The 21,380-nt window shown below is 44.6% G+C and overlaps 1 protein-coding gene across 5 annotated transcripts in view; it reads left to right on the top strand.

The window, feature by feature from the left end:
• The window catches only part of COL14A1 (collagen type XIV alpha 1 chain), a 134,757-nt gene that overhangs the window by 86,256 nt on the left and 27,121 nt on the right, over window positions 1-21,380 (top strand). For all 5 annotated transcript variants that reach the window (XM_083748866.1, XM_083748867.1, XM_083748864.1 and 2 more), the window contains 11 exons: window positions 942-1,080; window positions 5,394-5,536; window positions 5,846-5,955; window positions 6,187-6,345; window positions 11,200-11,277; window positions 11,408-11,494; window positions 13,575-13,628; window positions 14,195-14,290; window positions 15,599-15,652; window positions 16,251-16,304; window positions 20,944-20,997. In XM_083748866.1, coding sequence (XP_083604992.1) covers window positions 942-1,080; window positions 5,394-5,536; window positions 5,846-5,955; window positions 6,187-6,345; window positions 11,200-11,277; window positions 11,408-11,494; window positions 13,575-13,628; window positions 14,195-14,290; window positions 15,599-15,652; window positions 16,251-16,304; window positions 20,944-20,997 — 1,028 coding nt within the window. The remainder of the gene's footprint in view (window positions 1-941; window positions 1,081-5,393; window positions 5,537-5,845; window positions 5,956-6,186; window positions 6,346-11,199; window positions 11,278-11,407; window positions 11,495-13,574; window positions 13,629-14,194; window positions 14,291-15,598; window positions 15,653-16,250; window positions 16,305-20,943; window positions 20,998-21,380) is intronic.

The following is a 21,380-nucleotide window of genomic DNA, read 5'->3' as shown; positions in this document are numbered from 1 at the left end:
ACTGCAGGAGCAGGGAAGGGAGAGAATGTGAGCATGAGACTCATTCCTTTACCAATAAACTATAGTTTATCATTACACCGAATGCAGTCAATGATTGATCAAGGTCACATAGAGTTTGGGAAGACTAAGCACCTTGGAACAAAGTCTCCAACCTAAATACTTCATTCTCAGGGCCAAGCTGGCTTCTTATGCACAAACCCCATTGAAGAACCAGAGCTATGAAAGACCATAATGGTTCTATTGCGAATCTATTTTTTTCCATGGGTTTTCTGCTGCTGCTGCTGCTGCTGCTCAATTTACAGCAGTATAAATAAATATGCATTCTCTAGAGCTCATGCTTTGTATTTAAAAAGGTTTAATTCCTGTCAGATGCCTTGTACGCCTCCTTCCAGCAACTCCTTAAGCCAAGCTGGTGCCAAATGTATTGCTTGGACCTCATCAGCAAGGCTGAGAGAGGGGTCTTGTCGTCTGGGCTGCCCAGGACCTCCATACATGCTGCCCAGACAAATATACCTTAGAAAGTCACTTCAGTGCTTCTAATGCAATGGTTTGACTTTGTCCCCTGGAGGCACACTCCATTGTCTCTCTAGACAGATGGATGCCACCACTGCCACCAATTCCTGCCATTTTGTTCAGCAGCTTTCAGTTGAAGGAGAATTCAGTACTTGAACCAATGGCCTGACGCAGCACCAGACAATGCCATGTTCCAATCGCTTTTAGCTGACAACCTTTTCCACTTTTCCTTTCAAGCACCATTAAAACATGTGACACTTGAGCAAGTTGACGACCACCTTCTTACATTATTTTATAGGGTTTTGTGATATGAAAGTTCCCAGGGAAATGTGCCCATGCTAGTTAACTTAGCAGTTGTATAAATCTTTAGTCATTTTCACTCCCAAGCCACATTAAGAGAAGTCAGTGACATGTCTTATGTTTTTCAGGATTCAAAATGATGGAGATGTTTGGTTTGGTGGAAAAAGAGTTTGCAACTGTGGAAGGGGTTTCTATGGAGCCTGGAACATTTAATGCCTACTCCTGCTACAGACTGCATAAGGATGCTTTGGTTTCCCAGCCAACCAAGTATGAACTCTAGATGTATTCTTAAAATATGTTGATATAATTATAGCCAAAACTCATGGAAGCTAAATCATAGCAACATTTTCTAAATCTGAGTCTGAATGCTGGATGTACAAGAGCAGGCCCTACCATTAGGCAAGAGAGGCAATTCACCTCAAGCTCAGATTTTGAGTGACAAATTGTGAGTGAGATCCCATGGGGCTTTTCTTTCCTCTCCTCCCTCTGCAGCCTCACTGTGCACCCCCCAAAATCTGCTCTGAATGATTGGAAGACCCTCTGGAGTAACAGAGAGTGACATTTGAGTTTCTGCCTCAGGTAGCAAAATATCTATTTTGGGCCTGTCTCAGAAGCTCTGTATGTTATTTAACCATTACAAAAAATAGCAAAGGTTTCAAGTTATTTGGGGGCATGGCAGTAAATGTTTTCACTGGTGAAAAGGTGAGAGTTTTTATGGATGCCAATGACGCAATCTCACTAAGCAAACAGGACAGTGTTTTTGGGGAGAGGAAATGAAGAAACTGCAGCACCTTGCAGTTCAGGAAAATGCAGAATAGCAGTGAGTTACTTATTTGTGTGTTACTTACTCAGTGTTTCCCAGATTTATCATCTTTGAGCACAATCAAGTGCAAGATCTTCTGCACAACAGAATATGTTTCCATGTGCAGAATTTCCCCCATCACATGTGCAGGTTTCTCTAGATCTATGGAATTCTCCCCACTCCCAGTGTACCTGGTTGATTATGAAATAAGTATCCCAATTCCAAAATCTGCTTGGGAGGCACAGTCCCTCCCCACTACTGGCGAGTGGGGATTTCCTTAGTTCTCCAGATGTCACATTCCTGCCTCCTGTCAGTCATTTGATTGGCAGGGGAAGGGGTCGAGTGGAAGGTCTGTGAGTAGCACTGTTCTCGGAGCTGTCTGAATTAGGGCATCTAGCTATAGTATTATTATTCTTGAACCAAGCTTTTGCTTGCTTCCCAAGAAGAAGTTGTGGGCAGAACCCTCCTTCCAAACATTTACAGTAAGCATCTCTCCTGTAACGCAAGTCTGCCCGGACTGCCTCTGGAATGTTACCAGTATTAATCTTTACCTTGGCCAAACCAACGTGCTTGCCCCTTAAAAAAAAAAATCTGTATTCATTAAAACCCCTCGTCATATGTCACACTTTGGCATGAGGGTTGAGTGCTGAAAACACGAGAGAGGAGCATATTGAGTTTCAGAGAAAGTTGAGTCCAAGAGCAGGATTTAACTTGGGAAGGGAAGCACGCTGCTTAAGTGGAGAGATAAAGCTAACTCAACCCATGTGTGGATTCTGAAAATGGTGGTGATTAGAAAAGGCAAGGCTTGTGAGAGAGCACAGAATGTAACGTGGCATTCAGTGCTGGAAGAAGTGGGAACTTACAGGGTGGGTTCAGCATGGCACACTTCCAATTATTCTGTCTGCACAATGATTTGTGCTTGCCAGATGGAATATCCCCCTCCCCTCCCCCTGTTCACTGTTCTCTGCGTTCTCCTGCTCCCACACCCGAGCCAATTTCAGGGGATGCAGGAGACATATGGGAGGAAGCTGTATCCCAATGTGGCTGAAAGACCTACATTGGCTCCCAGTACGTTTCCGAGAACAATTCAAAGTGCTGGTGTTGACCTTTAAAGCCCTAAATGGCCTTGGCCCAGTATACCTGAAGGAGCGTCTCCACCCTGTCTTTCAGCCCGGACACTGAGGTCCAGCTCTGAGGGCCTTCTGGTGGTTCCCTCCCTGCATGAAGTGAGGTTACAGGGAACCAGGCAGAGGGCCTTCTCGGTAGTGGCACCCGCTCTGTGGAATGCCCTCCCATCAGATGTCAAGGAAATAAACAACTATCTGACTCTTATGAAGGCAGCCCTGTTTAGGGAAGTTTTTAATGACTGATGTTTTATCGTGTTTTTAATGTTCTGTTGCAAAACCCAGCCAGATGGGCAGGGTACAAATAAATTAGTAGCAGTAGTAGTAGTATTATCCTGTCCCAGCAAGGACAATGGGCATGCTCCACGACCATCCACTCCCAGCAAAAGTCCTTGCGGGGTTGTTTTTCTCCACAAGCAGAAATCTTTACCACAGACAAGGCTTGTTAGGTGAATCCTGCCCAAGACCACTTGCATTGGTGGAGAACCTTAGGACAAATGTGGCCTTTCAGGTTTTTCCATCTGAGCTTCAGAACTCTCCCTAGGACAAACCTGCTCCCCAGGCCACCCTCCCTCTCCTCAGGCCCCACCCTTTACAGATCTTGCTCTGCGCCCTCCTCGTGTGGCTCCTTTTTCTTGACTTGATGTGATTGTGATAATTCCCCTTGTTGGCCTGGATGGAGAGGGTGTGTGTGTTTTGGGGTTTAGAAAGCTCTGGCTTTCGTGTGACAGAAATGTAGCCTAGTGTACAAAGGTTACGAGTCAGGCCTGGGTCCCATGTCACAGAGAGGTTAGGCTGGCCTCAACCAGAACCAGGGCTTTTTTGGCCGTGGCCCCGATCTGGTGGAACGCTCTGTCACAAGAGACTAGGGCCCTGCGGAACTTTACATCTTTCTGCAGGGCCTGCAAGACAGAGCTGTTCCACCAAGCCTTTGGCCAGGGCACAGCCTGACTCCCTCCTTTGGCAATCCTCACAGAACTCTAGCCCAATGGTTGCCATTAATTTGATTGGAATTAAATTTTATAATGAAATGATTTTAGAATGTTTTATCATTTTACTGTTGTTAGCCGCTCTGAGCCTGGCTTCGGCTGGGGAGGGCGGGATATAAATAAAATTATTATTATTATTATTATTATTATTATTATTATTATTATTATTGGCTTTGGCTTTGCCCACTTTTGCCTCTGATCCCCCACACTACCGGCAAACAGACCTTGGAAAGTTTCTCACAAGGAAATGTGCCCCTCAAGCTGAAAATATTTCCCCATCCCTTCTGTAGAGTATGCCATGTTGTTTTTCAAATGTAAGTCATGCTTAGCCGGAATGAAACAGGTCGGCACTGCACACACAGCCCTTATTTCAGCCTTCCCCGAGCTGAGAGTTAAAGACAGTAAGAAATGTCTTTATTCCTTTCACAAGATGCCTTTTCCCCTGTCTTATATGTTTAATTCATTGTTACAAAACATGTTCTTGAAAGATCCTCTGAACCTCTGAGGTAAGAGCAAGACAAAAGATTGCTTTATTCATGCGAGAACAAATTACTGCCACTGAGTTTGGGCCGTACCCGATTAGGCGTGTGCAGCTTAGTTGCACTGAAATTCGGATTCTGTGTTCCAGTGCTTGTAGAGAAACACAACAGGTTCAAATTCAACCCTACAGCGGCAAATGCTACCTGGGACGCAACGCTGTGCTTGATGTTCTATTTGCTTAAGTGGTGTTGAGTCTTGGGTTGTGCACAAGGTGGATAGCTCTCACAGTAACTCTCTGGTTGGTCTCTGTCAAGTAACTGGAGGAGGAAATGAAATCCTATGAAATGCGGTTACTGTATCATAGGCTTCGCTTCAGCAAAGGCATTAAGCATCTCTTCTTGGCTGCCCTCCTCAAACCACTTCCTCTGGAGTCATCCTGAAGAGATGAAATTGCCCCACGGGAGCAAGTCTGAAGGCTGCAATGTGGTTAGACTCTTTTCTGCATGTCAGTTTCAAGATGTGTGAAATGACATCAGAAATATAATTATAAAAAAGTTTGCGGCAGTCGGCCACTCATCTTCTAACAGCTTAAAGGTGGCTTAACTAGAAGAGGCAAGTCTACTGTAGCCAGACCTCCAGGTCATTTAATTAAAAGTTTTAAAGGAGAAATAGGTGGTTACGTGTAAAACTAAGAATACCGTAGGCTCCCTAGTTTAAACGTTTTGGAATGAGGCCAGTGAGAGCATTGTACTACTTTCTAAGCTCAGTTGAGTAGACTTCCTATCTGCAGCAGTCTTCTTTTCCATAACCTTCTGGATTTGTCATCCAATGATCAGCGAAGGGCTATATCACAAATGCATTGAGAACTATGTTTGCTTTTTGGTAATGTACATGTTGAGTGTATGCATATGTATGTATGTATGCATGCATGCATCGTCATATAATAAAATCATACATAAGGTGGCTTTCAAATAAAAGATATAAACCACAAAAAATAGCAACAAACCTAACAGTAAAAAAGCAGCAGTTTGAAATTAGTGCTCTTTGGTTCTTTCCTTTTACCTCAGAAGTGCTAATTCAAGAAGATAGGAGCAATTACAACTGGGGCGTGGGGTGGAGGTGTGCTTTCAGGACCCTATTTCCTGTGATGACATCAGTTTCTGGAGCCTTATTTTCTTTTTACAGATATCTACACCCAGAGGGACTTCCTTCAGATTATACCATTACGTTTCTCTTCCGTATACTCCCTGAAACACCCGAGGAACCGTTTGCTCTCTGGGAGATTCTGAACGAAGAATATGAGCCACTGGTTGGAGTTATTTTGGATAGTATGTTCATTGTGTCTTCATCATGGACCTTGATTGATTTGGTTTGTTTATATTCTGCCTTCCCATTCAGTGAGACGAAGGAAGTCATCACTGAATTCCCTGCCACAGCTCAAAAGAAAGTTATGACTTGTACCCCTGTACATTGTTCCCACACCCTTTAACGAGAACCTATTTCTATTTTCTATTTTATCATTTTGATGAAGCCTTTAAAGAAAATAAATTACTCGAAGGTATCTAAGTTGATGTTCCTTCTTTAAAAAACGCTGTAAGCATATATCTCTGAAACATGTTCTGTCTCACGCTCCACAGATGGTGGCAAAACATTGACTTTCTTCAATTACGACTACAAAGGTGAATTCCAGACTGTCACTTTTGAAGGACCTGATATAAAGAAAATATTTTATGGAAGTTTCCATAAGGTGAGATTTGCTGAGACATTCGGGGGGGGGGGGGGAGAGATGAGATCGTGTAAAAAGAAGTGATAATATTCTGAATACTTTTTTCTGGTTTTGCTTTGTCCCTACCAAAAGCAGTGCTAGAATGGGGAATTAGCAGGTTTATCTGTTGTTGATTTAAAAAAAAACCCTATATGTATTTTCCTGGGCTTGCTTTCTTTTCTTTGTATTAAACACATAATTTTCTTCCTTCAGTTGCATGTTGTCATCAGCAAAACTACAGCTAAAGTTGTGATTGATTGCAAACAAGTGGGTGAGAAGATGATCAATGCAGCAGGCAATATTACTTCTGATGGGATAGAGGTGCTAGGAAGAATGGTTCGCTCGAGAGGGCCAAGGGACAACTCTGCACCAGTAAGTGAAGCAGCTTGGTGTTTCGAGCTAAAAGAAAGCATTTTCTTTTTTAATAAAAGATTGCCATATTGATATAATGTTCATGATGTAATGTGTGTAATGAGAAAGAAAGCTGCTGTTTGGTTAGTTAAAGAAATGTTTGCCTGAGAAATTCTGGCTCATATAGAAAGCTGACAGTGAGAAGATTTAAATATCTGCCTTGGGTATCAGGAAAATTCTTTTTAATAAGTTCTTAACATGCTAGGTATGATTCCATACCTAGATACATTGATGCCTACAACACCCACATTGAATAGTTTTGCCAGAAGGGCACCATGGACAGTGATAATGGGAGCTGCTGAGAGATCTAAAAGAATCAACAGGGTCATGCTCTCCTTGTCCCAGTGAAAATCATCCCATGGGACCATTTCCATCCCCCCCCTCCCAACCAAACCTGAAGGTGGATCTAGAAAACCAGTCCTATCCCATTGTTTCTGGAGTTGTGTGGCAACCACTTGCTTGAGCGCAATGCCCAGAACAATGATGTCAATCACTGGCCTATAGTTTCTTTGGGGACTGGGTTAGGGTCTTCAGTGGTGGTGGTTGAATTATGGATTCTTTTCGTGAAAGTGGTACAAGCCCATTTTAACAAGGCATTTACCTTTTCCTGGACACATCGAGACACCACCAACTTGTTGGAAGTGAAAGGGTTGAGCAATACAGGTGGACTTCCCAAGCACCTTTGTTAACAGCCTCAAGCCTCGAAGACTGAAAGTCGTTCACTTTGGATGCCTTCACAGATTGGACTTCATTAAGTACGGAGTCCATATTGTGGTGAATGTGAGCAATTTTATCCTCAAAATGTATTGCAAATACGTCTTGGCTTGCTACCAAAGGTACCAACATATCTCCCTCTTGCAAAGGGACACTGGATGACCTTCTTGCTTCTTCACCATCATCTTGATAATGAGTTCTTAAGTTGTATGCAAGTATTGGTGAACATAAACTTGTGATTCTAAGAAGAGCATCGCCCTTATAGTGTTGTTTCCTCCAAATGGTTTGATATCATCCTTTTGCAAGACACCAAACCCTCCTTCTCTTACCAAGACTGGATCTCCCATTCATAATCCCCAAAAATGTCTTCAGGAAAAGTACCATTGCATTCTGGGGATTAGAGAATGTAATAAGCTGCAGATATAGGAGGAGAGGTGAGTTTGTGTCAAAGTTGGACAATCTACCCATGGCCTTTGACCTTTCCTGAGCAGCTAAGCACCTAATAGGACAGACTCAAAATAGACCTACTCAGTGCTTTTTTCTGGGGGTACGCATACCCCTAAACATTTCTTGAATCTAAGTTTGCCCTCATTGAGGGGCAGAATTTCAGTATATGAGTAGGAAAATGAGAGTACCCCTAAACATTTTTTTTAAAGAAAAAAAGCCACTGGACTTACTGCTTCTTGACCTGTCAGGAATATTTATCCCAAAATTATGCTAGAAGAAGAAGAAGAAGAAGAAGAAGAAGAAGAAGAAGAAGAATTGCTTTCAGGCCTCAGGCTTAAATATGGGAATGAATACATCAGGCCTCACAGAACAATTGAACAAAACAACCTTTGTGACTACATTCCAACAGCAAAAGACAAAGATGAACTTATAAAAGGTTGCAGTTAAAGGGCCTTTTGTAGAAAGAAAAAGAAATGATGGCTTTTGTTAAGAGAGTCAGAACTGTATGAAGGATAAATGACATAGCAAAATCTACACCCACAGAAAATGCTGGTTGCCTTCAAGTGAATTGGTTGGTGGTTATGTAAGTCCGCAAGCATGCATTTCAAAACACAGTTCCGTAATGTACACTCAGTTACATCAGTTACAATGTTATCCTAAACATTAATAAAGCCTGTGTTGTATGATGCAAATTCAAGGATCCAAAGGTTTAATGCTTTCTATGGTTCAGGCAGGTAAAACCCCAGATGTGCTCATGTCTTCTCCGAGCCAGGCGGATGTCTAGTCCCTGGGGTCAGCCATGTGTTTGCTGCTCCTGGAGGGAAGGTCTATTCTCAACTATGCCTGGCACCTTGATTACAAATTAGGAAGCTATTTTACTGTGGACAAATGCAGCGGAAATCATTGTTAATCAAAATTCCAACAGCTCCAACGTCTTCAAACTTGCTGTAATCTACTGCAATGCTTTCGAAGCAGCATTAATATTCAGTAATAAAGAAGGCTGGTCGCCAAAGAATTGATGCTTTTGAATTATGGTGCTGAAGGAGACTCTTGAGAGTCCCATGGACTGCAAGAAGATCAAACCTCTCCATTCTGAAGGAAATCAGCCCTGAGTGCTCACTGGAAGGACAGATCCTGAAGCTGAGGCGCCAATACTTTGGCCACCTCATGAGAAGAGAAGACTCCCTGGAAAAGACCCTGATGTTGGGAAAGATGGAGGGCACAAGGAGAAGAGACGACAGAGGATGAGATGGTTGGACAGTGCTCTCGAAGCTACCAGCATGAGTTTGACCAAACTGCGGGAGGCAGTGGAAGACAGGAGTGCCTGGCGTGGTCTGGTCCATGGGGTCACGAAGAGTCGGACACAACTAAACGACTAAACAACAACAACAATGATGGCTAGGCCAAGAGCACCCCAGACAACTGATCCCTCATATGTGCAGACTGTGATGCTCACACGAACATACTCTGACCACAAAAAGGCTTCCCTATTTATATTCTTTGAAGAGGACCTCTTTGCATCTTCAGATAGAGCTCTTTCCTCTCCCTTCCATGGATGTGTCTGCTTATGCACATGCAAGAGCTTGCATGTGGACACCAGCAAATTAGGACAGTATATTTTTTGCATTTATGTTGTGTTCCTTAAAGCACCCTAGAGAGGCTGTTTGTTTATTCTGTCCAAATCACACACATGGGTTTTACGGCTGTTTGGTCCAATCCTTCACAGATTTCTATGGATTTGTCTGCATCTGAATCTTGACCACGTGAAGTTTAAATGTAAATGTCCAAGAGTAAATGCCTCAGAAACAAAGAAACCTTTGTTTAGCAACTCAGCTGGAATAAGAAAGAGCAACCCAGGTCACAGTTTAAAGTCAGAAGAATGGCTGATTCAGCCGGTTTCAGCATCAATGTAATAAATCAATTCAAACCACTGTTTCTTGGTAATTTACTAAAAAAAATAAATGCAATATCACATTGCATCCTTAGCTTGATTAATACTAACCCATGAAACAGAAGAAACCCACTTTGAGGTTTTTATTACAAACAAGGAGTATAAAAGTGTTGTGAAATAAATAAATACAATAAGGAAATAAGGGCATATCATTTTCATTTGTTGTGATGGGATGAATTCCGTGAGCACACAGAAGTATCAACAAGAGGCGTATTATGTGAAACAGCTGAAAAGATGTAAAAAAATAATAATAATTTATCATGTTTAGTCTGTGATTCCCCTAAGCACATGCACACGCACACACACGCGCGCGCGCACACACACACACACACACACAGGGGATTTACATAGAACATATTTCTAAATACTAGTTTTAAAATTCACTCTCTTTATTAAGTTTGTAAAAATATTATAATATGTGAAATGTAAGGATCTTGTGGAAGCAATCCTATACACAAGAAGCTGCCATAAAGCAAGAAGGAGTACGTTAAAAGTTCCTTGGAAAGAAGGATTGATTGCTAAACCCTTCTGGGAATTGTGGGTCTCTGAGAGGAACAGGGGTCTCCTAACATCTTGCCTCAGCCTTAACAAACTAGTTTCCAGGATACTTTGGGGGAGAAGCCATGACTGCTCAATCTGATATGATACCCCTTTAAATGTACAGTACAGATGAGGCCTGTGAGCAAACATTGCTTCAAGTCAAAACCACTACACTATTAAAAGCCAAGCATCTATGCCAGCAGGGACGCGGGTGGCGCTGTGGGTTAAACCACAGAGCCTAGGGCTTGCCGATCAGAAGGTCGGTGGTTTGAATCCCCGTGACAGGATCAGCTCCCGTTGCTCGGTCCCTGCTCCTGCCAACCTAGCAGTTTGAAAGCACATCAAACTGCAAGTAGATAAATAGGTACCACTCTGGCGGGAAAGTAAATGGCGTTTCCGTGCACTGCTCTGGTTTGCCAGAAGCGGCTTAGTCATGCTGGCCATATGACCCAGAAGCTGTACGCTGGCTCCCTTGGCCAATAAAGCGAGATGAGCACCGCAACCCCAGAGTCGGCCATGACTGGACCTAATGGTCAAGGGTCCCTTTACCTTTACCTTATCTGTGCCAGCAGCTGCATAGCTCCATGCTTTGCAAACTGAGCAATCAGCTGATTGTTGAGGCTTGCAAAGGACCATGGACGCACCAAGGACCAGCTGGTTGTCAAGACCTTTATCGTGCTTGTATTGCCTTGTGCAAATCCCTTTGGCCCAGACATGTCTCCACCTGCTCCATGTCTGACATCACATATGAGGTCAGATGCGTGTGCCTTGGCCAAAACAGCCTTGTGGGTCAAGTGAGCAGGGGCAGAGCAAGGGGGTGTGGGCAGCATTGGGTGTCATCCTGAGGGGGGGGTGACATTCAGCCCCCTGCCTGTGACTCCCAAGCCTACAGTGAGCAGTGGCAAAGCTCCCTTCCTTCCGCTGGCTTGCTGTAGGCTTGGGAGTCACAGACGGGGTGGTGCGTGACAAAATTTCTGCACCGGGTACCACCTCACCTTGCTACGCCTCTGCAAGTGAGGAAGACCAAATTAGGTCTGTAGGCAGGAGGGTCCCTCCCCACCCTCCAATCTAAGGCAATTCCTTTATTGTTTGAGATGGCTCTCCTTCACTGATCTTCTGAAGTGGCTACATCTTATGTTATATTTCACCTTTTTCCAAACCAGTTCCAGCTGCAGATGTTTGACATCGTCTGCACCACTTCATGGGCCAACAGAGATAAATGTTGTGAACTTCCAGCTTTGGTAAGCTCTCGCTTTTTAAAACTTCTGTTTGGTGACATGTGGTTCTAATTTAATTTAAGATTGATGCAGATTAATGCCTAATTTGGAATCTACCGAACCAGCCATGACAGGGCCTTCTTTTTCTCACCAGAGGGATGAAGAAAGCTGCCCTGCCCTTCCTCATTCTTGCTCATGTTCTGAAGTCAGCAAGGGAGCTAATGGACCCCCTGGACCACCGGTAAGGTTTTGATCTCATGCTTGACAAAGTTGAACATGAACTTACTTGAACCAAGAAAGGTCTGATGCTTTGAGTATGTTTTGAGTATAGTGGTACCTCGGGTTACAGACGCTTCAGGTTACAGACTGCGCTAACCCAGAAATAGTACCTCGGGTTAAGAACTTTACCTCAGGATGAGAACAGAAATCGTGCGGCGGCGGCGGCAACGGAAGGCCCGATTAGCTAAAGTGGTACCTCAGGTTAAGAACAGTTTCAGGTTAAGAACGAACCTCCAGAACAAATTAGGTTCTTAACCCGAGGTACCACTGTATAGTTTTGTATGTTTGGTGGTTTATGTTGCCTCAGTTGGTTTGCAGTTTAGCCAGACCAGGCCAAGACATTTTGCCACCTGAGGCAAACCACAAAATGGCACCCACTGCCAGGGAAGAAGGGGTGAGTGTAGATTTCAGTTGGGAACAAGGAGAGGAATCAATTCAACCTGACCTGATGGCTGAAGTCGAAATCAAGCGCCATCATGTGGGGACCTATATCCCCTGACTGTCTCCTGACAGAAGTCATCCTACACGATGACCAAAAATGTTTTAAAACAAATTTGTGGCTGCATACACACTATACCTTTAAAACACATTAAGCGTTACCATTTGGTTTGCTGGCATGCTTGTGGCTTGTAAAAAAAACTCTCAAGTCTACTGATACGCTAAGTAAAGTCCCATGAGAAACACACCACAAATTTTCACTGGAGATAAAATGTCTCATTCATTCCACCCAAATCAGCCAGACAGACAGGGCGGAGGTGGGGGAAGGGAATCTAATTCCTCGTCATGTTTCAATTTGGACAGAAAACAAGTGTGATTTGGACTTTTTATTCCCTCTAATAATATTGGAGTTGGTCTAAGTTCAGCAAATTAAATCAAAATGTGGAAAAAGAAATACAGGTTTTTAGAGCTATGCACTTATGTGCATGTGTGTCGGCAGGCAAATCAAGGTGGAAGCATGTGGAAATTTTAAATTTGTGTCTTTTTTGTATACAATGTACTTAGCCCAGAAAATCCTCCTGCTGCTGTTGTTAATTAAATTTGTATACCACCCTATACCCACTGGTCTCACTCACCATGTTCCTTGTGGTTTACTTTTCCTCAGAAGAGTAAATAGCAAAACAAACAAACAAAAAACCACTTGCCCCATGTCCCTTAGTTTTGCAATCCAGCCTCCAGTTGTAAAGGCCCATTCCGAATTCTGGCTATTGGTCATGTTTAGGTTTGACAGAATGTTGGGAGCTGGTTGCACACAGGGAGAGAAAGAGCACTGGGGAAGGGGAGGGAGAGATATATTCTAAAGCACTGGATTTCATCCAGTGGGTTGGAATCCAATTATACAAATTTACAACTTGTGTACATGTCGGTCAGAGGACTCAGTTGCAAAATTCAGGAAAATCAAAAGGAGAGCTGCAGTTCAGTTTGTGCACTATTTCAAGAAGTGTCAATTAGAGATATTTCCATGCAAATGGGAACTGAATCCCTCCCCCAAAAAATCTCTGTTTGAGCTTCATGTGTTTGCTGGTCTTTGCTGTAGAGCAGCACCGTTACTTGATGTGAGGAGATAACCTGCTTTTAGTAGACTTCCTAGTCTCCTCTTTTGAGGCATTTTATCAAATATTGAAGCACTGCTTTCGTTAATAAGTTAGGGAGAAAAATCATATGTACTTTTCTTTAAAAAGGAAGAATGGAGGTATTGGGGATAGCGGGATATCATCACTCTCTCTAAAAACAAACTTGGGTGCTGAGTGTCTCCAGGACTAGAGCCAAAACATGGACATGAAGAACCAAGAGAGAAGTAACAGCATGCACTGGGGAGCCTGCACATTTGCTGAAAGGCAACAAATCCTAAAAGCAGGCTAGCCTGTTGAGGACGGTGAAGATTCAGTAGCCATGGGATGCTGAGGGTCAACTGAAAGGCAAAACAGGAAGTGAATGGGATGGAGTTTCCTGGAGGAAGGCATGGCTTTAACCTGAACAGGAGCCCACCTATTTTGAGGAAATTATGTGCAGCAACTTCTCCTAACTCTAAATGTGTTTTGCAGGGTGGACCAGGTCTCCGAGGTCCAAAAGGTAACCGAGGCGACCTTGGCCCAAAGGTAATTTGTCTTGTTGCTTCTTCTGTTGCTTCTTCTTTTTAATGGGCTTGTGATTGCATAGTAAAACAATTGATTTGAATATTCTGTAGGTATAATCCAGGTCCACAGGGATTTTCCCCTTGACGCAAGGGATACTTGAGACTTGTGCCTGCGCTCTTTTCCATTGCATTTCCTCAACCACAGATGTTATTTGCAGAAACTTTCATTGTCTGTTAGGGTGATGAGAGGAAGAGTCTTTAATAACTGCATGGATTTCTACAGAAAAATGTAGAATTGCATTCATTGGAATATTTTTTATGAATGTAGAATTTATGAATGTAGAATTACATTCATTGGCGTTACGTATCCATTGGAATATTTTTCATTTAGGAGCAGATCTACATGCAGTAAATATTTTGCTTGATCCAAACAGGCCTTTGCGGAGAACTTTCTTAGATCTCCTCAGCAGTTGGGTTAATTAATGTGTCACTTTAGTTTAGTTTGGAGGGAGCTGGAGGCTTTCTAGTCAGAGTAGATGGCTTTTCCTCTAATATAGATTCATGATATAATGACCTTTTTTGTTCCAGGGACCAGATGGACCTCGTGGTGAAATTGGAGCTCCTGGTCCTCAGGGGCCTCCTGGACCCCAAGGACCAAGTGGGCACTCCATCCAAGGACCTCCGGTAGGTTCTGAACAGTTGACAGCCCGGTCTTATTTGCACCATAGCAGTTAGAGTCGCCAGGTTTTGCAAAACAGTGCAATACTTGAGCTGCAAAAAAGCAGCGCTAGAATCACAAGGTGCTTCCAGAGGACAGGGGTGGGGTCTGCCCTATGGGGGCAATATTTGACCAAAACCAGGAAGACCCGGGTGAATTTTGTTACACGGTTCAAGCCCTGGTTGAAGGCAGATTTGGGATCTTGTTTAGTGTCCTCTGATTTGAGAGTCTTTCAACGTCTTCCCAAATCGTTAGCAAAAAAAGGGAACAGAATTATCCCTTATAAGGCTGTCAGTACACACTGTACCTTTAAAGCACATTCGAAGCACTTTTTTTTATTCATGTTTTTCATCCAGAAAAGTTCAATTCCAATTGATTTCAAAGGGAGAATTAAGAGCCCCCGCGAGAATGAGGGAATCCTCGGGCGCGTCACCACCCTGTCCAGCCAATCGGCTAGTCAGGGAGGCATGGCCTGGGCTATTTATGGCCGGCGCGCCCGAGGACCACCCTCTCTTCGCCGTTCCAGCTGCTCCGGTTTCCCACTCTGCCCGCCCTTAGTTTTCTGCTCTGACCTTGCTATGGACTTCGGTTGGTCACCATTGAGGGGCCTGGTAGGAATTTTTTCCACTTGGCAAATTGGCACCTGCCATTTGGTTTTTCACCTACCTCGTAGCAAATCGTCACAACTTCTCGGCATTGGCGGTTAGGCATTGGTAGGGGTATTATTATGCAAATGCAATGGTGGGAAGGAAGCGCCATCACCTTTCCCCAAAGAGAAGGGTAGTACGGTAAAGGATTCCGGGGGGGGCGTTGCCCTGTCTGAAGCCTATGGAGGTGTGGGCCTAAGGCACGCCCCCCAAGCGGTGACCCCAGGGGAGCTCCTAGTTGATGTGCATCAACAGGACTTCCCCCGCTGGTGGTTAACCCTTACCGGCCTTCATGCAATCGGGCTGAAGCCGGTTAGTTGTTAGGACCAATGCCTAAGCCAATACTGCTCAATTCCTGCAATCAATAAAGTTGTGGCCTTTTCCGCCAATTAACCTTAAATACCGTGTCCTGTGCCTTTATTTCCCAAGGGGGGAGGGGGACTTGCCACGCAATCTAAAACTTTGGTTAGACCGTCCCTCATGTTTGTAGCTCACCTTTGCTATTTTCCCCTTCTTCCTCCCCAGAAATAAATCTGTAGTCCACAGTTTTGTACCTCTGTTTTGATGAAAGAAATGGACAAACAATGTGCCACTGGTATGATTAACTCTGTGGCCATTTATCAACAGGGAACAACTGGTGAAAAGGGAGAAATTGGAGAAATGGGCCGCCCTGGCCTACAGGTTGGTATGACTCTGCTTCCCAGCCCTCAAACTGCTGGAAATGCCTGTTCCCGAGACTCCGTTTGTCTCGTTGTAATTGCAAGCAGAGGCAGGGCCGTCTTAAGTTTATCCGGCGCCGTGGCGCAAAGATTCCTCTGGCGCCCCGCCCCCCTGTTTCCCAGAGTTGATGACCTTTTTATGGTGCTGCTGGCAGCTTTGCGGGGCTGGAGGAGGCGGGCAGCGGCTGGAGGGCGGCTCCTCCGGCAGGGTAGAGGCAGAGGCTCCAGGCACTGCGCTGCTTCAGCGAGGTGGGCGAGGGTGGTGAGCTGAGGCCAGGTGGCGCTGCGCCCAGCCTCTGCTTCTTCTCTGGCACCTATGCCATGGTGGCCACAGCAGGCAGAGACTCTAGGCGTGGCACTGCTTCAGTGCAGCATGATGGAGGCAGGCGAGGGCAGTGAGCTGATGCCAGGAGGTGCCGCGTCCAGCCTTCACCTCTTCCCTAGCACCCTCCAGAACTTGGTGCCCCGGCGCCCCGCATCACTTGCCTCTATGGGCAAGACGCCCCTGAGCAGAGGGTGAATGTTGTTGTATCTTTTGAAATGTGTTATCTTTCATGCAGGGGGTCCCGGGAGCATCTGGATCCCCAGGACGAGATGGAAGCCAAGGCCAAAGGGTAAGACTGGACAAGTGACTCTTCTTTCGCTATTTTTCTTTCCTCTGGGTCGTCCTTTCTAAGTTAATGTTCCAGCCCCAGAACTTCTGTGAGTCAGTTTTGTACATGTGCCATTGGCTGCTTCTCAAGAAATCCTGGCAAGGGAAGGCTTGGCCTGTGGCTCCTTTTTTCTTTCTCCAGAAGGCCCTCAGAGCTGGACCTCAGTGTCCAGGCTGAACGATGGGGGTGAAGACACTCCTTCAGGTATACTGGGCCAAGGCTGTTTAGGGCTTTAAAGGTTAGCACCAACACTTTGAATTGTGCTCGGAAACGTACTGGGAGCCGATGTAGGTCTTTCAGGACCGGTGTTATATGGTCTCGGCAGCCACTCCCAGTCACCAGTCTAGCTGGCGCATTCTGGATTAGTTGTGGTTTCTGGGCCACCTTAAAAGGTAGCCCCATGTAGAGAGCATTGCAGTAGATTATTTCATTCCAGTTGTGAAATATGGAGCAGAGAGAGAGAAAGGGGCTATATTGCCTAAAGAGTTGTGCCCAGTTCCAGCATGAGCCATTTTGCTGCCTGAAACATAGCTCAGATACCTTCTCCACTTCTGGCTAGCTTTTTCTTCCAAAAAACCCCCACAAACATTTCTGACACCAATATCTTCCTTCATTTCTCATAATCACCACACACACCTCATAGCACCCCTTAAAACAATCCTTTACTGTAGGCTCACAGTCTAACAGACATGACACAAAAGGAAAAAGGAATGGGGAGGGAAGAAGAAGAAGAAACAAGCAGTTGCTTCTTCACTGGCTAATGAATGGGGACAGGTTCATCTCTCCCTCCCCCCTTGCTATTATGCAGCCTCTCAGTGGCCCTAAGTCACCTGGGTGGTTGCAGAGACCAGTGTGTGTCTTCCTTCAGCTCAGATGTCCCATGTAACTGGCAGGAGCAGAGTGTTCAAAAAAGATGAAAGGAAGTGGAACACCATCCAGTGTCAAGTGTAAACCTTGTCATTTCATTACACGTGCATGGCATTATTTAAATAGCAGAAGCAGCAAAGTGAACCTGCTTGAGCGGAAGAGAAACACTACTGCCAACTTGGATGGAAGATTTCTCTAGTTGCCTTTTGCTTTCTGTTTCTTTTGCTTTAATTATTAAGGTTTTAAAACATAGGATCAAATATATGACAAGCAGCAAAAAGATTGTGAATGTTTACTGCTGTTTCCCACCCTGTAATTATACGATCACATAAATCGCTTTCTGTTGATTTCTTTTTCTTTTTTTCTTTTTAATCTCAAGTTTTCTGATTAGTGCTTTCAACAAGGAAGAAGTTATAACACATTCCCCAAGCCAGCCTGCAGAAATAAACAGATCAATTTCATGATGGATTGCACATACAATAAATATATAGCTGAGGGCAGATTGGATTGCAGTTTTGAGACTGATTCAAGATGGTAAAAGCCAAATTTTTGCTTTGTTTTTTTTTAATAAAGTAAGAAACCCTTAAGAGGGGTTTTGTCCTTAATTAGATTCAATCCTCTGAGGAATATCAAGTCAGAGCAGACCCATCAAAAACAATGGGCACAACTAAGAAGTCCCTTAGGGACGCGGGTGGCGCTGTGGGTTAAACCACAGAGCCTAGGGCTTGCCGATCGGAAGGCCAGCGGTTCGAATCCCCACGATGGGCTGAGCTCCCGTTGCTCAGTCCCAGCTCCTGCCAACCTAGCAGTTTGAAAGCACGTCAAGTAGATAAATAGGTACCACTCCGGCGGGGAGGTAAACGGTGTTTCTGTGCGCTGCTCTGGTTTCGCCAGAAGCGGCTTAGTCATGCTGGCCACATGACCCAGAAAAACTGTCTGAGGAAGTGGACAAATGCTGGCTCCCTCGGCCTGTAAAGCGAGATGAGTGAAGCAACACCAGAGTCATTCATGACTGGACTTAATTGTCAGGGGTCCCTTTACCTTTAAGAAGTCCCTTGATTTCAGAGGTATGACTCTTGAGTTTGCTTAACCATATCGGGTAACAGGATTAAATAAGACCACATTCCAAACTTACATTAAGGTAATTATTCTAAGCAGAGAAATATAGCAAGAAGTTCTGTTTAAACCAATGGTACCAATTTCACAAGGTTTTTTTTTTAAGAGCAGGACTGCAGGGCTGTTCAAATCAATCAGCTCTTAGACTACATCTAGAAACAGATCTTGGGCTCCCGCAATTCCCTCTTGCTCTTTCTCTGCTCCCTTCATTTCAGCATCACAAAAAAACCCCCTCTGCAGTCCTCAAACCTCTCAACTTATATATGCCCTGCTGAACCTCCTCTGGAATTAGGCTCTTAAACCACGAAGAATAAGCAAGGGGAATTCTGGCATCTGTTACTTATGAGAAAGGTGGTAATAGAGATCTATTCCCTAAGCCTCTCTTTGCTTAATCCCTTTCTTGCCACATGCAGTTATTGTAGCGGGCCTTTCGCTGCATTCAGGCACTGCGAAGCGAGGGCTTGCATTCGTCCGTCAGCTCAGTAGACAATGCCGCTGCTGTGAATGAGGGGTGTGTGCCTGTGTTTGTGTGTGTGTGTTTCTGGACAGCAGATGCTGTCCAAGATTGACTTGGCAGCGGTTGCACCACGTTAGTTTCGTTTAGTCAAGAATTTCTGTGCCTTGCTCCAAGAACAGCACTGAGCGAGTTCCTACGCCTGGATTTGGGTCTTTTACCAGAAATACTGTGTCGACGCAGCCACGCTGAGTGGCAGCTGATACGGTCCTGAGCCCACACTGGAACTTTTCATCTCCTTCGTTGCTCCAACTCGTTGGCTGGGACTCCCGGCATTTGCAACCACCTTTTGCGTTTATTTAAAGAAAAAGATGGAATACAAAGGAGAGGGTAGGAGAAACACAGATGGAGGCTGGCGGGCCAACCAAAACATATTTTTAAAAAGTCAAAGTGGGCCTTGTTGCAGATTTGGTTGGATCCCAGGTCTGAAAAAGCTGGAGGCTACTGCTTGCTTCAAGGAATGGTACCCAAATAGATCGCATCACTGGCGAAAGAAATAGAAAGGAACGCTCTCTTCTCCGCACAAATGGGAGACATACCAGAGGTCAGAGTGCAGAATCCAACAGATCTGAATGCATTCTAATAGAGATGTTGAAAGAATCTGAGCCAGGAAAGAGGTCTGGCTGGAAGAAAACAAATCTGGTGGAAACCGATGGGTGGGAAGAGGTTAAAAATATCTTGCAATGTCTTCTTCCCTGCAGATTTCCTCCCATCTGCACAGGCAGGGTTGCCAGCAAATACAGGACTGGGAATCCTGGGAATTTGCTGCTTACGGTCCAATTTTGATCTTAGAATCTAACACCCCCCAAAAAAATTATAAATGGGAATGAAGTATTGTGCTGCTACAGCTGGTTTGAGGCTAATGCAAGTATAGCATTAAGGGGAAGGAACAGAATTTCTTTTATTTTCTAACATCTGAAAAGTCCCATATTTCCCACTAATTCATAGATCTAACGCAGTGGTGCAGTCAGCCAATATAAACGCATTCCCCTTCCTTCTCTGCAGTCTGCATTTCTGGTTTAAGATATATACCTGTCGTTTGATAATCTGGGAAGCAACATTTCGTAGCAGCTTCTGAAAGTTTCTAAAGGCTGGCATGTATCGCTTGTTGGAGGGACTGCAGAAGCAGTGCTGCTCCCCCAACTTCAAACAGACTGCTGCTTGACTTAATTTATAAAAGACCCATTTTCACACCTAACAAAATACAGTAGGAGGAAATTCGTCAACGGCCAAAAGATACAGAAAGAGTGCCAAAGTAAATATGCCTGGAAGGCTTGCATGGATATATTATTTAGCAGCTAAACAAGAGAAAGCAGCAAAACCTGAAAACGTATCATGTTGTATGCTTTTAAAATAAAAGCTAGAAAGAAACTCAGGTAGAAGCATATCTTTTCACTCTCATTTGAAGAAGAATTGGCAGAAAAGTTAATTCACCCCCATCTTCAAAGAACTGAAGGTGGCACTGTGGTTTGCAAGCACCAACAGGTAAAGGGACAAACAGATTCCTAACTTACTTTGTTGGCTCTGAACTTTGGCTGCCCAGCTCACATCAGTGTTGTATGTTGCCCATGTGCAAATCCTTGTTCTTTTGGAGTTTTCTTGGACCTTGGGGACTTTCAGACAGTTGCTATTTTCAAGTGCAATTCCATCGAAAACCAGCACAATACCAGGTCTCACAATTCAAGTTGATTGCACAACAAACCTGCTTCTCCCCCCCCCCCAAAAAAAACCCCACAGGCTTTTGGTGACAAAGAAAGCAATGGGGAAAGGGCGGGATAAACAATTGCTTGACGCAACATCATATATAACCTCCCCACAAACTGATCAGAACAAATGCTCAGTAAAAGCCAACATCATCTAACCGCCCTGAAAACTTTGCAGAAACGAATCAGGTTTAATGCTTAAAAAACTGGCCGTGTGAATGGATTGGTTTTGTGCTTGTCCTGAACATCCTGTAGAGAACATCAAGAGTTCTGTGGAGCCTGGGATTGTGGCCTTCCTTGTCTAGTGAACAATACTGTTCTAGTCTATGGGAAATTGGTCCTGCGTCTTATGCAGGATAAAAAAACAATACTCTAATTTATGTACTTGTCTCTGATCAAGGGCCTGCCAGGCAAAGACGGACCCACTGGCCCTCAAGGGCCACCAGGGCCTGTGGTAAGTAAAAATACACCAAATTCTAGGTAACGTGGATTGAGTATTTGATATGGTAGGAAGTGCATGTTTATTTAAAACCACAGAACCTACGGCTTGCCGATCAGAAGGTCGGTGGTTCGAATCTCTGCGACGGGGTGAGCTCCACCTAGCAGTTCGAAAGCACGTCAAAGTGCAAGTAGATAAATAGGTACCGCTCCAGCAGGAAGGTAAATGGCATTTCCATGCACTGCTCTGGTTCGCCAGAAGCGGCTTAGTCATGCTGGCCACATGACCCGGAAGCTGTACGCCGGCTCCCTCGGCCAGTAAAGTGAGATGAGGGCCGCAACCTCAGAGTCGTCTGCGACTGGACCTAACGGTCAGGGGTACCTTTACCTTTTAAAGGT

Source organism: Podarcis gaigeae (genome assembly GCF_964106915.1).
Source record: "Podarcis gaigeae genome assembly, chromosome: 7".
Lineage (NCBI taxonomy): Eukaryota > Metazoa > Chordata > Lepidosauria > Squamata > Lacertidae > Podarcis > Podarcis gaigeae.
This window is presented reverse-complemented; position numbering and strand designations above follow the sequence as displayed.